General features: G+C 38.5%; 1 protein-coding gene across 3 annotated transcripts in view; it reads right to left on the bottom strand.

Moving 5' to 3' along the window:
• stac (SH3 and cysteine rich domain) overlaps positions 1-1,114 on the bottom strand; it is a 44,271-nt gene extending 43,157 nt beyond the window's left edge. Inside the window, exon 1 of one of the 3 annotated variants that reach the window (XM_067613751.1) lies at positions 608-1,114. In XM_067613751.1, coding sequence (XP_067469852.1) covers positions 608-721 — 114 coding nt within the window. In that variant the 5' untranslated portion in view covers positions 722-1,114. The remainder of the gene's footprint in view (positions 1-607) is intronic. The other 2 variants (XM_067613749.1, XM_067613750.1) reach the window with 2 other exon arrangements.
• Between the last annotated feature and the right edge of the window lie 13,739 nt (positions 1,115-14,853).

Below are 14,853 nucleotides of genomic sequence, written 5' to 3'. Positions count from 1 at the left end.
CAGCCACTAGTAGAAAGTACAAACCCATATGCCACTTGTTTATTAATATCTATAATATTAACACCAAATTGCTGCTTCCTTTGACACCACAGTACACCGTGAACATGAAAACAACTAGAAGGAGCTTTCGACGGCCCTTTACATCCTCCATGACTAAAGAAAAAACACAATATTTCCATTAAATTCATATAAAGACCTATAAAGAGCATGTGTGGTGCTCAGTAGTGAGCTGTGTGGTCCAACATCAAGATGTTATCTTACTTGTACTCCTACACTTAAAGGTTGTCTGTTGTACTAAATAATGAGTTTAAAGTTACTACAGTCCAGCTGATTAAATTTTTGAAGTTGATCTGTGAATGGTATCCTCAAATAAAATCAAGATGAGACTGTTGAAGCAGTTTTAAAAGGCTGTTCAGTGTGTGAGACGGTCATAAAAAGTGACAGCTTAAATTGCTCTTTTTGGGAGCTGATCCCTGTTGAGTCGAGTTTATTTTCGAGCTGATAGAAGTTTGCTCTATTATTAAGAGTTGGATGACGGTATATCCATCTTATGGTAGCCTAAATAAGAAATAATCTCATGGTAAATAGTAAATAATAACAGTCCTACCTTGGTTTCCTGCTGGCTGGCTCTCGCCGTCGGGGATTCTGGTGTCTCATTCTGGTCCCGTTCGTCCTCTTTGCCCCCACTTTGGTCCTGAATCATGTTGGCCGGCGGGATCATCCTCTCTTTCTGGGCTCTCTTTAAAAAAAACTGTTGCTCTGTAGTGTTTGTTTTCTCCCCCAGCTGTTTACATGGTTTCCATTCCTCGATAGTCACCGTGACCAGAGGACAAGAGAAGTCATCCAGACTCACTGCTGTTGTTGCTGCTGTTGGTGCTGCTGCGAAGTGAAGATCCGAGTCTCATCCGAAAAGAAAAACGTCTTTAAGAGGCTGCGAGAGAAGTGTTTCCAAAATTAAAAGTTGGAAAGTACGTTCAGTTCAGCTTCAAAGTGTCCTACCCGTTTAAAGGGAGGCTTTCGCGTTGATCATGTCGTGCGTAATGCTACCAAGACATCTCCAAGTCCACGCTGTGCGCCTTGCGCCGCACACTGCCAATACTCAGATGGGCGGAGAGCGACGAAAGAGGGAGGGAAGGAAGGAGGGAAGGATGGGGAAGGAGGAGAAATATGACACAACGACTCTGTCCTCCCAAAACTCAGATGGAAGACACACTCAGTGAAAAATGTCCATACGCTCAATTTAAATCACTAGCCTACTTCTCTTATAGGCTAAAAATATGTTTAACAGAGTATTCACATGATTTATTATTTCCAGATCATTTTTAAACTTATTTAAAGAATTTTCTTGAACCGAGTCTAATCTCATGTATGGGCTAGTTGGCACTGATTGAGAAAATCACTTTACTGGCTTCAGGTTTTGAAGAATAATTAGATTTAAGAACAGAAAGAAGCTTGTTATGACCAATGATACCGAACTGTTTCGCCTTTAAAATGTCAAACTATTAATTAATTAATTAATTAATTTAGTTAATAAATGTTCTGGAAGCTGTATCTATTTAAACTATTTTTTGGAGAGAAAGCACTCAAGAAAACACTGACACTATCTTTTATATTTACATATTGATAAACCATTAGCTAGGAAATAAACAGCATTATAGCTTGTTCAGTGAAATATGAGGCGTCTCACCAGCCTAAGATGAGAGGTGTGATGCCGGCTATAGTGATACATCACGCTGCCTCCCTCCAGGCTCCCCTGTGATGTGATGTCCTTGAAGTTATATTGCGGGATGAAGGAGGCAGGCACCAGACTGCAGCCTCTTCACTCTGACAGGAATGCAAACACCAACACAGTCCCAAGGAGTGAGTCTCCGTATCCAGCTTGATATCAGTAGGGATTCCCTCCCCAAAAACTCAGCTACATCCTCTCAAATGTGACTCACTTGTCACTAAATGGCTCAAAATAACTGGTAACATTAAGAATAATCACTTGAGGGTTTTTGGTAAAACCAGCTATGTTTTTGTCAGACTCATATCTGTGGAAGTGTTATTTTGACACTCCTCCGCCACACATGAAATACAACCTCTTTAAAATTTATAGCATCATCAAAAGGCATCTATGCCTTTTGATGATGCTATAAATATATAAATAAATATAAATATACATTTTATTCCACAGATATGTGGAATAAAGCATATTCTAAGGCTGAGGAGGCACAACTTTGTAAACAGCCGTACATCAGAGAAAGCTCTGCAGGATGAATGAAGTGAAGAAATGTATAACGGGCAATGGCACATATACTGTATATATCTGCAGTAAATCAGTGAGTGAGTTTAAGCTACAGGGTGTTTACACTGTGTACAAGGTGTTATTCATCCACAGTTGTCAGGTTTGGGGAATGACTTCCAAAGAAAGAGAGAAAGTCACCAAATCAATGTATTTTAATGCATTTTTAAGATAGATCAATCACTCATGACGTTTTTCCTAACTGAAGTTCTTGGACCTATTTAACTTCTGAATGAATTATGGGATACAACAACAAAAAATACCTCCATCAAGGTGGCCTCAAATACTGGAGTAGTGACTCTCTGACTCAGGAAATAATGTCACTCATATCTATCAATAACAGAGTGGATGTTGAATTAACAAATGTCATATGTAATATGAATAACATCTGTTAAAATCTGACAAAACAAACTCAGGCTTGGCTTACTAGTTTTTTCCGTAGTTCATAAACATGTCACAAAATGTTTATGAGCACATAAAGAAGCTCAGAAGCTGTTATGAATTGGGATTGTTCTGTAACTTTAACAACACAGACGAGAAGTCTTTAAAGGGGACATAGCGTGCGCATTTCCGGGTCTATATTTATATGCTTGGGCTCTACTGGAATATCTTTGCATGATTTACAGATAAAAAAACTCATTATTTATTTTATACTGGCCCTTTATGCAGCCCCTCAGTTCAGCCTCTGTCTGAAACAGGCTGTTTTAGCTTCTGTCTCTTTAAGGCCCCCCTCGGGAGGAGCCCATTCTGTTCTGATTGGTATCATAAACAAACAATAGTAGGATTTCACTTCATTTTCTTGTTCTTTACTTAAAATGGAAACTCCCCAAATACATCCTTACATGTTCAAGTCCAAATGCAATCCAAAATATGCAAGTGGACAACATGAACAACCCATGGAACAGCTTTAGCAACAAAGGCTACCAACAGACAGCTGTTTGTGGGCATGTCCGAACAATCTGATGTCATCACGAAGAGGAAGTAGAGGTGACATTGCAAACAAAGCATTCAGCGTAGGCTCAAGCCCTGGTTGAGTTTGACTTTCAGGGAGCATGTTTACATATGTTCACCTCATGTTTTGTAACTTTGATCATGTTTAACACAGACATCCGACATCATAACAATATAAAATAACAGAAAATCACAAAAAGCATGATATGTCCCCTTTAAAGTCATCATAAAGAATCATGTCAACACATCAACCTCCTTGACAACTGCACAAACTCCATCCACTGATGAAGACTTTGTGATAAGGTTGAAAGCTCCTATCTGGTGAAATGTTATTCCAACAAGTTTTATAGATTCTGTCCTCTATAGTAATTTAACTAATTTATCACAGCCTACTTTTTGCATTTTCACAGCACAGTCACAGTGTTGGTGAGATGAAACTTCAACTCATTTGAGAACAAAGATGAGTCGAGGTTGTACACTTTTACACAACAAACCACCACCTCCGGAGCGCACACGACCATCCCCCAAATTAGTCAGCAAGCAAGACAACCAGACCATGAGTCAGTGTTGCATTGGTGCATGTACTGTCCATGTGGCATGCGTGTGTGTGTGTGTGTGTGTGTGATTACTGTGAATCATGTGAGCTCAAAAAGCCGAACGCATGACCAGTTGTGCCAGGAAGCAAGAGGAGAGAGCCAAGTGTGAAAGAGGGAAAGGAGAGACAGAGAAAGAACATTATAATTTCCTTTCTCAGCTGCTGGACCTTTTGCAGTGGAAGGAGGGCGTGAAAAGATGAGAGAGGAAGACAGAGCGATGGAGGAGGATAGAACAGAGGACTGGAGCGATAGGGGTTAATTATTCCAAATGAAAGGTTTCATCAAGGCAACATCAGGAGCCAAGTTGGGTAATTTCATGGCTCATAGTCACTGATTCTTTTTTTAGGTATTTCTCTCCTTCTTTCTTACATTATCATTCCTGTTTTTAAACAAAAAACAAAGGCTTCTTGTCTTTAAAAAATGTGTTACATGACTATTAAAGCAACCCGCGTGACTCTTTCTGTTTACCTGCCACCAGATGAGACAGCCAGTAAAAAAGACATTAAATTGTTTAGCAGATTCTATCAGAAAGCACATTCCACCCATGCAGATATTTCCATCTGGTGGCTTGTGGTCAGACTTTCCCGAAACAGTTATCTGTTTTGTTTTTACAACCTGCTTTAGTCATTTTTTACTCATTCCTTTAAAAACCTGTTCACCACCTCAGAGAACATGATGATTCAACACAAAAAAAACCTGCAGATCAGGTTAAAAGTCACATGATACTTCGAATCTTCAGGTTGATTTCTACAGCAGAAATGTCACACCAATTGGACTTTAATATGACTGGATTTCTTCAGATTCTTCATCTGAAGCTTATTTTTGTTTTCATACTTACGCAGAAGCTGAAGCTGATGATCAGCAATGTCAAAATGTACATAATAGAGGGAGTATGAAGCCTGTTTCCTACAGTAAACCATTACTTTGTCAGGATCATACAGTACTTGGATTTACATGTGTGTGGCAGACTTGTTGATGGAGTTGTGTATTTTGGGACGTGTGTGTGTGTGTGTGTGTATGTGTGAATAATGCTCTGTTGTAACTGTGTTTCACTAACTGTCTGCAGGTTGCTACTACAGAGGTTGTTACACTGTTTGAGTACCTCACTGCATATTTAATGATTTCACACATAAATGTGTTGTACTGGTTTAAAAAAAAAAATACACGCCATTGTAACTAATTTCTGCCTTTGGAAGATTAAAAAGATCTCCAGATGTCTAAACTGTTAATTGCTGATTAAACTTAATGAGCCTGTGGAGATTCAGCATACTCCATCTAACATCTAAACAAGACTAACTAAGTGAAATCTAACTCTTTATTTCAAAGTTAAGCTAATATTATTCGTACACAGTATGGACAGAGCTAAAACAAGGATTTTAGAAATACATGAGTAAGTCGTGTGTTTAAGTAATGTGTTTAATTGAATATATGGTATCTGTGACCATTTTCTTTCAACCACACCAGGAAATTTGTGTTAATATTGTTATATAATATCAAATTCATATCATTCAATATCAATATGACATACTGGAGCCAATTACAGAAATACAGAAATTTCAGAAGAGAAATTGATAAAAGTCACTAATTATTATCCTGGTAAATATTTCAACACCAAACCAAACACAATTGAAAGTTACACTAGTGACAAAAAGTGCAAAATGTTCTACATCTCCCAAAACACTGAAAACATAACTTTACTATCCTAAATGGTAGATACAGCCTTGACAGTGAAGCTCTAATATTCCTGCAATTACACAAGAATTTAGAAAAAAAACATGATCTTTTGTGAATTTTGTGATCGGTATTTCCAAAATTCAAGCCAAATTCTATATAATTTTATGCTGAACTCAGATTTATTGTTCATTTCTGCATGCTGAACTGCCTGTAAGCAGATCACATGGCTTAAAAAAGGTTACCTTTGCTTGTTATCGCACATTTTGATGGACACATCAATAACATTTCTGCTCATCTTGAACACCAGGGGGTTATGAAATCCCCCCTCAAACTTTGTCACACTTGCATGTGCAAAACTCTACATTTTGCCTCTCTGGTGGGTTCTCAGCTCCTCTGGGAGACTCAACATATCAGCTATTCTAGGAGTGTAGTTTCCTGCTCACGCACATAGTACGTGCATCACTTTCTGGTGCCAAGAGAAGACGATCGGCGTTGAATCCTGTCATCAGTCTTATCACATTTGGGGCAGAAAAGGGCTGACAGAGCTAACGTATGGTTGTAGTTATCGTAAATAATTATCCATCTATTTTTTATCATTACTACTCTCCTCTAGATTTATTACAACTGTGACATTTTAAAAACACTGGAAAATTGATGGGAAGGTGACTTTGTTCTGGATAAAATTATTATTATCATTGTTTCACCAGTCTCCACCATGAGTGCTTTCTAATTTAACACTGCAGCGGTTCTATAATTTATACGGATCATAAGGCTTTGCAAAGCTTTTCTGTCGAGAACTGTAGATGGAACAATTTCAGTGCAAACCGCAAATATGGGAAGCATAATGATCAGTAAATAAAAATTTGACAGGCATTCACTGCAAATGAATGGAGGCATATAGAGTATCAGATGATATTAAATGGTTCAAAAGGCCCTTAAACGCCTGTCATCTAAAAGTGTACACCATCAATTTATTCTGTGGTCAGAGCTCAAAGCAAAACTGAGAATGTTAGCAATTATCAGTGACCCAGCCTGACATTATACAACACGCACACACATACACACGTATGTCCCAGCATGTGTTACAGTAATGCGCAAATGGATTCCCTAAGAACCCAGGCTAATTAGGCTATCTTATTATGAGCCATCCTAGGAGTAATCTCTGCAGGGCACATGAGAAAGTAATGAGAGATAGAGGTATATTTATGAGTGTGTGTCTGTGTGTGTGTGAGAAAGAGATTTCACTTTGGAGAAATGTAACTTTCTAATTAATAAATGTATAATGATGTTTATATAACTGACAATGACAAATGATGGTTTTTGAGTATTTAACAACAACACATGGTTGAATTCCAGCTAGGGACCTTTGTTGCATGTATTCTCTTTCTCTCTCCTCATCTACACTATCAGCTCTCAAATAAAGTCTAGCTGTTTTTGAAACCTGCATTAATTGATTTTTTGCAGCAGGAACAACACAACACTGACATATCACCTTTTAAGATGATATGTTGAACTTGCTAGCGAACAGTTCCTTCTTTGCACATCCAGCAGTTACGGAGCAACATTATCATATATTTGGAGTCATGTGTCGGTCCACCTTATGAATGTAAGCCTAATATTCCCTCTGCATTAGCTCTGGTTTTGGTCTTTCAACTCCTGAGGGAAATATCTGACTCTTTAGCTGTTAAATTCTCCGCTGTGTTCATCAGCTAGTTGCTAACTGTGTTTGTTTGGTGCTGAGCAGGTAGTGTACAGTGGGTTTTTAGAGCTTTTTCTCTGAAAACAGCTGCCTGCTGTGTCTGAAAATGATGCTATGAAGGTGCTGAGAGTGAATCAAAACAGTAAAGTTAAACAGCTAAACAAGGGGCTGAAACTCACTGTAAAGCTCACTAAAGCCAAGAGGAGCTGCAGCCGGGTGATAATTCTTTGGAGGTTCATCACGTGCAACACTTCTCACAGTACAAATTGTCATTTGATACATTTTAATTACAGAAAAATATCAATTATAGCTGCTTTAAAGTCAATTTACTCTTTTTCCAATCAAAATGACAGCACATTCTTTATAGTGGATCAACAACGGCACTTTTAAAGGAAAGGTTTGAAATTTTGGGAAACATGCTTATTCGCTTTCTTGACAATAATTAGATGAGAAGACTGAAACAACTTGCATGTTTGTATGATAACTATGAATCTACAGCCAGCTAGCAATTAGCTTAGCTTAGCAAAAAGACTGGAAGTAGGGGGAAACAGCTAGCCTGGCTCAGTCCACAGTTTAAAAATCTGCCTTCAAACACCTCTTAAACTCACAAATTAACACATTTGTTTATTCCAAAAAACATACATTTCTGAAAATATTCCTGCACACATATATGTTTTTGTGAACATGGCCGGTTAATATTAACTGAAATTTCTAAAACACCAACTTTGCATCAGTCTCTCACTCCTGATTCATCAATCTTCAGCAATTTCAGAATTTCATACTTTAAAGGTGTAAAACTCAGCTTTTTTATATACGTTGAACACTGTCAGTTTCCCTCTCTGGGCGCTGTACTGGTGATTATGCTGCTATTCAGACTGAAGCATCATTCTCTCATCACTGTATTTGATACAGTGACGTACTGCTGATCCCCTGTGACCATGTAACTGGTCTCCAGCTGGTCATTTCTGAATCTCGATGTGTGCCAGTTGGGCCTAATGAGACAGCGGAGGCTAAAAACAGCACAGAACAGCAGCTGATCCTCTGCCACACTGAGAGCATCGCATCTCAACATCATGATCAGTTTATTGTTGGTTTTGGTCTTTTCATGGGATTTGTTGACAATAATAACAATATAGAATATTACCAGTGTTATAAAAGATATAATAGTGAGTCTCAGAGATAATGTCTGTCCAGAATTTACCTACTGTTGATGAACAAATAAAGTGTGAATATTACAGTACAGGAGTCAATGTTATTGATACCCCCAAAGACATGTTCTGGCTTCATGGCAATTGCAGAGAAGAACATTTCAATCACTATACATGAAGAATAATGGACCAGTAGTCATCCTCTGACTAAAATGTGATAACTGGCTGAACACACTTCATCAAACATGCACTTCATGTGGAATCACCAGCCTTTTATTCACACAGTTGGCCCGAAGTGAGATGTTTTATTTATACCATGGGTCAGTTCAGCCAAGTAATCTGATTTATTAAAGACGGTTTCCAACCGTGCTGCTAATCCTCAGAAAACATGGCTAGCTGGGCTTCATTGGTTGCCATGCCAATTTTTGTGGTAACAAGGGAGCTAGTTCTCTTTAAAATGAAATGTGCAAATAATGACAGCATACACCATATTATTTCACTGCATTCTGGTAGTCTGCCTTTAATTACATGTTTGTTTTAATTTTGCACCAATTGATTCATCTCTGGTTGTAGCCATGCAAGCATCACATTTAGATTTACTCATGAAGTTAGAGATGCTGAGGATTGATGCACATGATGGGAAACTACAAATATGAATTATGCCAAATTTTAACATGGTTTATTTGAGTTTAGACATTGAAGATGAGATTACCAATTGTGGTAATTTGATTAACTACAAATTTGTTATATTCACTTATAAGCACACTAAAAACTGAATAATGAAGTCCTTAAGGTGGCCTCTGAATTGTTTATATCATCTTGAGTTTTGTAGAGTGGCCTTGTGTCAAACAATGGTTTTGATACCTTTAAATTTTGGTTGATATTTGGATTATATGATGCATAAATTTTCAATTTTAAACAAATTTTGTGTCATTTTTTCCCTGGGGCCCCTTAGTAGGCCCCCTAATCCGGTTGAATTGGAACATATGGATGTTTGACTAAACTGTAGGTAGAAAGCTTATCAGCTTAAAAATCATCAGCCATGTTGTTGTACAACAAAAATCAATACAATTTTAGACACAGGCTCCTGTAAACTTATTCACTTTCAAACTATCCCTGAAAAGAAAATAGCTCAAATGTAATCAGATATTTCTGTTTTGACCAAAATCTGTCCCCTTTTATGCATTGTGTCTTATCAAAACAGCATTCTGAAAATCCACCATGTAATTCAACCACTATAGACTCATGTGTAGTATACTCATTCATGTACAGTACTTTGAAAGCATGTTGGCTTGTGTGATTATATTTTTTCTACAGAAACTGAATCATTTATGAATGGCTGCCACATAGGCCATGATACTAGGAGACCATCTGGGACTTACAAACTGACTCTTATTAATGTATTATCAAAAATGTGACTCTGAGGGAAACAGAAAATGAGAGAGAAAGAGAAGAGAAATTACAATCTTTTCTTTCTATCTATCTTCTTGATTGAATTTCTTAAAACACTCCTAACCTGGAATTGTTTTTGTTTTTCTTGGAACCTTAAAGACCTCATTTTGAGCTGACCATCAGGAAAAAAGTTGACCCTTTCCCTAATAAGCTTTCGAGACATTTTGCTACATAGCTGATGAATACCAGTTGTCAGACATGCAGAGCTAGCAGGCTAAAACAAGGCCATGATGATGACTTGCTCCAATTAACGGTGCAAAATGATGGATATGAACCAACCACAGATATCTGGGTGCTGTGCTGTCCTATTACAGATCCCATCAGCCTCATCTGTGATCCGTCCTCATCACACCACTTCCTTTTCTGTCTGTCCTTTTTTCCAAACCACTTATTCTATCCTACTTGCACATTTTGGAGGCCACAGATGTGTTTTAATGTTTTAAATTTTGGGAAATATGCTCATTTGCTTTCTTGTCAGGAGTTAGGTGAGAAGATCAATACCACGCCCACATTTTTCGGTAAATATATGGTTACAGACAGCAGCCAATTAGTTTAGCACAGCATAAAGACTGGAAACAGGGGGAAACAAGTCACTGTACCCGGCCAAGAAATAGTCACACACACAACAACTCCTAAAATCCAAACTTGTCTTTTTTTCACTTTTTTGAACATGTTTTTACACATTTTTGAACAGATTAAACAAATGAGATGAAACCTGTGAACTCTAGAGTTGCTGCTAGGTGGAATTTTTTTATTTTGGACAGACCTAGGCAAGCTGTTTCCAGTCTTTGTGCTAAGCTAACTGGTTGCTGGCTGTAGTTTCATATACTGACACCAGAGAAATATCTTCTCACCTCAGCAAGAAAGCGATAAGCATATTTACCAAAATGTCAAACTACTTTTAGGCACAACTTTAGGAAAGAGGAATTAAGGAAAATAAGGAGTGCGGGGTGTTGCCTTTCATGCTCTGGAAACACGCCCCGCCACCTTGGACCAAGGAGAACACTAGCTTACTGGGAACACCAAGCAGTGTACACTTGGGTTACTTTAACTAAATTGTGCTAACATGGCAGGTATCGTAATCAAGTAACATTAACCTGCCACAATTGCCACAATAGTCCGACTCAATGCGAGTCCAGGAGCCGGGGAGAGCAGCAGGTGAGCCAACTGTCAATCACAGCTGTCAATCAACGCCCACACAGCAGACACCAAAGCTACTATACATCATAAATATTTCTAGAGAGAAGTTGACATATCTATCAGTCGTCAGTGGCATTGCACTTTACTTCCGCATTGGCTTCAGCCTGAAGTCATGGTAGTTGCCACTTGGAATTTAGCACAAAATCAATGGGATAATAAGCAAGATTCAGTTATTAATTTAATGTCTGATAGATTTTTGATAGATTTACATTTTAATCTTCTTAACAGGGAGAATGTTGAGCTTAAATATATTTTCAAAAAAGCTGCAACAGGTTCACCTTAGTGTTACAGTGAGAGACACAGAGCATCACTGCACTTGAGTGCTATCAACAGTTCCACTTACGGACGCAATTTACTTTGCATCACAAAGCAATCATTTTTAGAGGGCAAACCCACTAATAAGGCAAAAACACTAGAAGGGCCCAAAAATAGAAACAACTGTGTGAATTCAATGGAGCCGCAGCCGCTCTCATGGAGCTGTTCCTGTTGTGAATCATAAGTGTTAGTTTTGTGTCTTGATGACGTGTGTGGATGTGTGGGTGACATAGGGGACGGTGGGCGGGTGGGCGCAGTAGATGCAACGCTTGTGTTCCCCCAGACCTTTGTCATCCACTCAGTGTCGGCTTCATTCAGCTGGTTGTTGCTACGATACAACAAGGGAGATGACACTTGCACTAAACATGGAGACAAACACACAAAAGCTGTTATGTTTTTTTTTACACATTCTGGGAAATCGTTTCTATTTCAGGCACAATTTAAAGATCTTACCCACATCCAGTTGGTGTAGAGTCAAACCAGGATCGGTTCACTCTGCACATGCAAAGTGCCATGGTTAACATATGTTATCACATATTTCTTACCTGTGCTGTGTTTCTCATAATGGCTTTGTCTGTCAAATAAAAATGTAACAATGAGACAGTAGGTGATTATGTTCCCACTGTGCTCTCGGGTTGTCTCTTCTCATCTCATCTGTGGATAATGAGGAGGACAGAGTTTGGGAGCTGTTTTGATCATCATGACACTCAGTGCACTCTGCTCTGGTATTTCCTCTGGTATTTCCAAACTGGAAGGCCAGTTAGTCTAAAAAACTGCGTGACTAGGTACAGCTTCACTTTTGTTAAACAGCGTCAGCACTTACCTCTTTTGAATGCAAATGCAGCATTTTGAGATGTGAACCATGAACAACATTTTTGTCACACGTAGAAAGGTGCAAATGTACCAATAAATAATATCAACTGTGAGATATTTTTTTTGTAACACCTGCTCTATGAGAGTGATAGCTGCTGGAGTGATCTATCTTTCCTTGGTTTTGCCTCAGCTCAGCTGTAGCTCAGAATTACCCTCCCTGCTGTGGCAGTGCTTGACACATTTGTCAGAGAGATTAATCAAAACCAAAAGCCCTAACAAAGTTTCTATCCAAAAGTGAAACTTCATCCACTTTTACAGCATAAGACAATCTGCACTCTGTGAAGGGAAACCAAAAGCAATTCCTTTGATCATATTGTTCATGTGGGAAAAGTCAAAAGTAACAAATGAGCTTGAAAGTTGACAGCTTCTGGGCAGCATGAGAAAACATCTAGGACGTTGGAGAGGTGTTTCTGTTTCCAATGAAGAGCTTCCAGCAACGTAACCAGACAGTGATAAAAAGCTTTGAGGCTCAGGGAGATGCCAATGCTGACCAGACAGTATGACAGATGCTCTACCTGTTGGCATGTTTGCTGCTCCACTGCCACTTATCACAGAGGGGGAACCTGGCTGGAGTTACTGCCCTGTGTAGAGGGGTTGGATATGGGCAAACTACAGAGGCACTGCGGAAGAGACACATCACCAGGAAGGAAAAAGTTGTTGTTTTGCAAGTCACAAGGAATTCTCAAGTACTGGTGAGTCAAGTCTCAAGTCAACACCAACATGACCAAAATCTTGTCCAAATCCTAAACTTTGTGTTTCAACACAATCACTATATGCCTTTCATCAAATTTAATGCCATTTAAATCTTTTAAAGATAGTGACAATTTGTATAGTAACTCTTTCTAGCTCTATGAGCTGCATAGCTCTGTGGATGGCTATGTATCAACTAAGCTGAACAGATTGCCAAGAAATATTGGTACCACTTTCTGATAAGGCACCCTTCATAGAGGGTTTATAAGCTGTAATTATTGGCTTCATTAATGATTAATAAATCTAATAATAAATGAGCTGTATATAAATGGATTTTGGTCCAGATCCTCCTGCAGTCCTCTGCAGCCTGTTTCTAGGAGGCAGGTGGTCAAGCAGTCCAATGAAGGGGTCTCCCTAATGAATTAAATAGCTAACTGAAAAGACGAACGAGTTTCGTGCTGAGGAAGGATTTCCCACAGCCTGGAAACCCAAAAGTTGTTCTTATTAATGGTTCATAAGTGATCTACAAAGCATAAATAAATGATTATTAACCATTAATAAAGTCATGATTGCAGTTTGTAAACCCTTTACAAAAGGTGCCTTATCGGAAGGTGGTACAGATATTCATGGTCCCCAGAGGATGAATCCTACTGACTTTGGTGACTGTGAGGTTGCCATTTTGTGACTTAAAGTGAAATATTTCAATAACTATTGTGTCAGATTTCCATTAAATTTTGTTCATAAGCTCATGTCCCCCTAAGGATAAATTGTAATAACTTTGGTGAGCCCCGAACATCATTAAGGTTTAATTTGTCCAATATTTTGGTTTATGACTGAATGCGAAACTAATGAAATTCTTAGCTTCAAACTGTACTCTGTGTTTAGTGCTAATTATCATAACCAGAGCTGTTTTAAGTATTTTTGTCCATTGTTACTCTTAACAACTAAGATGGCTAACATGGTGGTAACATTACGCTTCCTAACATCAGTAATTTTTGCATTGTCATTGTGAGCATGTTAGCATGCTAACGTTAGCATTATGCCTAAATGCAGCCTAACAGAGCTGCTAACATGTAGACAGTTAAACATAGAAACAGACAGAAATTAGAATTTCTCATTTCTAATACAATTTACAGACATTATTTTTTAAAACCTGCTTTCAACTAAGCTTTGTGACATTTAAGCACGATGATCTTCAGGTGTACATGCCAAGTATTATTCCTTCATTTGGAATTTCTAAGCCAAATTTTTTGCATGTTTTTGTCAGTTTTTTGTAGATCGCAGCAGACTTTTTACATCTGAGTGTGATCATTTGAGGCATTTGTTATGTCTTCTCCTCTGCCCTGCCTTGGCTGCTGTCAGATTGATATCAGATTGTCAGGAAAATGAAGAGGAGATTTTGCAGCACACTTTTAAAAACATTATTTTTTAATGTTTGGTCTTAGAGAGGATATCAATCATTCCAAGTGAAGACCCAAGTCATGGAAGTCAAAATCAGGCTGATCTGTCAAGTCATGACTTTAGTTGAGTCCAAGTCCAGTGACTAAAGCCCACACCTCACATCACACAGCTGAATCATTTTATTTCATTTTACTCTACTTTCACAGAACAAAAATACAGCAGTGAGGCCTCCCAGCAGCTCCAGGGAACCTTAAGAAACTGTTCATTCAAACATCTATTTGAAAATCTTTTACACAAGTCTCGTAATGACGAAAATGTGTCAATGTCACTTTGAACTAAAGGTCTATATTTATAGGTTTAAAAGAGCCTAATTTTGACACTGAGTCCTATTAATTGAGCTCTCCACAGACATCTCCCTGTATCTAAAATAGGTAGGATGTCCATCGTGGAGGTGAATCGGGGACAAAGTAGGCCAAGGACTCTCACAGAAAATAGACTGTGACTCACTGAGGGGCCGAATCGTCCTGGGAAAGAACAGGAAATGGGAAAGAATGTGGGTTAACAATAATC

The sequence above is a fragment of the Thunnus thynnus genome, chromosome 16 (assembly GCF_963924715.1).
Source record: "Thunnus thynnus chromosome 16, fThuThy2.1, whole genome shotgun sequence".
In the NCBI taxonomy this organism is placed as follows: Eukaryota; Metazoa; Chordata; class Actinopteri; order Scombriformes; family Scombridae; genus Thunnus; species Thunnus thynnus.
The sequence above is the reverse complement of the archived record's forward strand: the minus strand, read 5'-3'. Positions and strand labels throughout refer to the sequence as shown.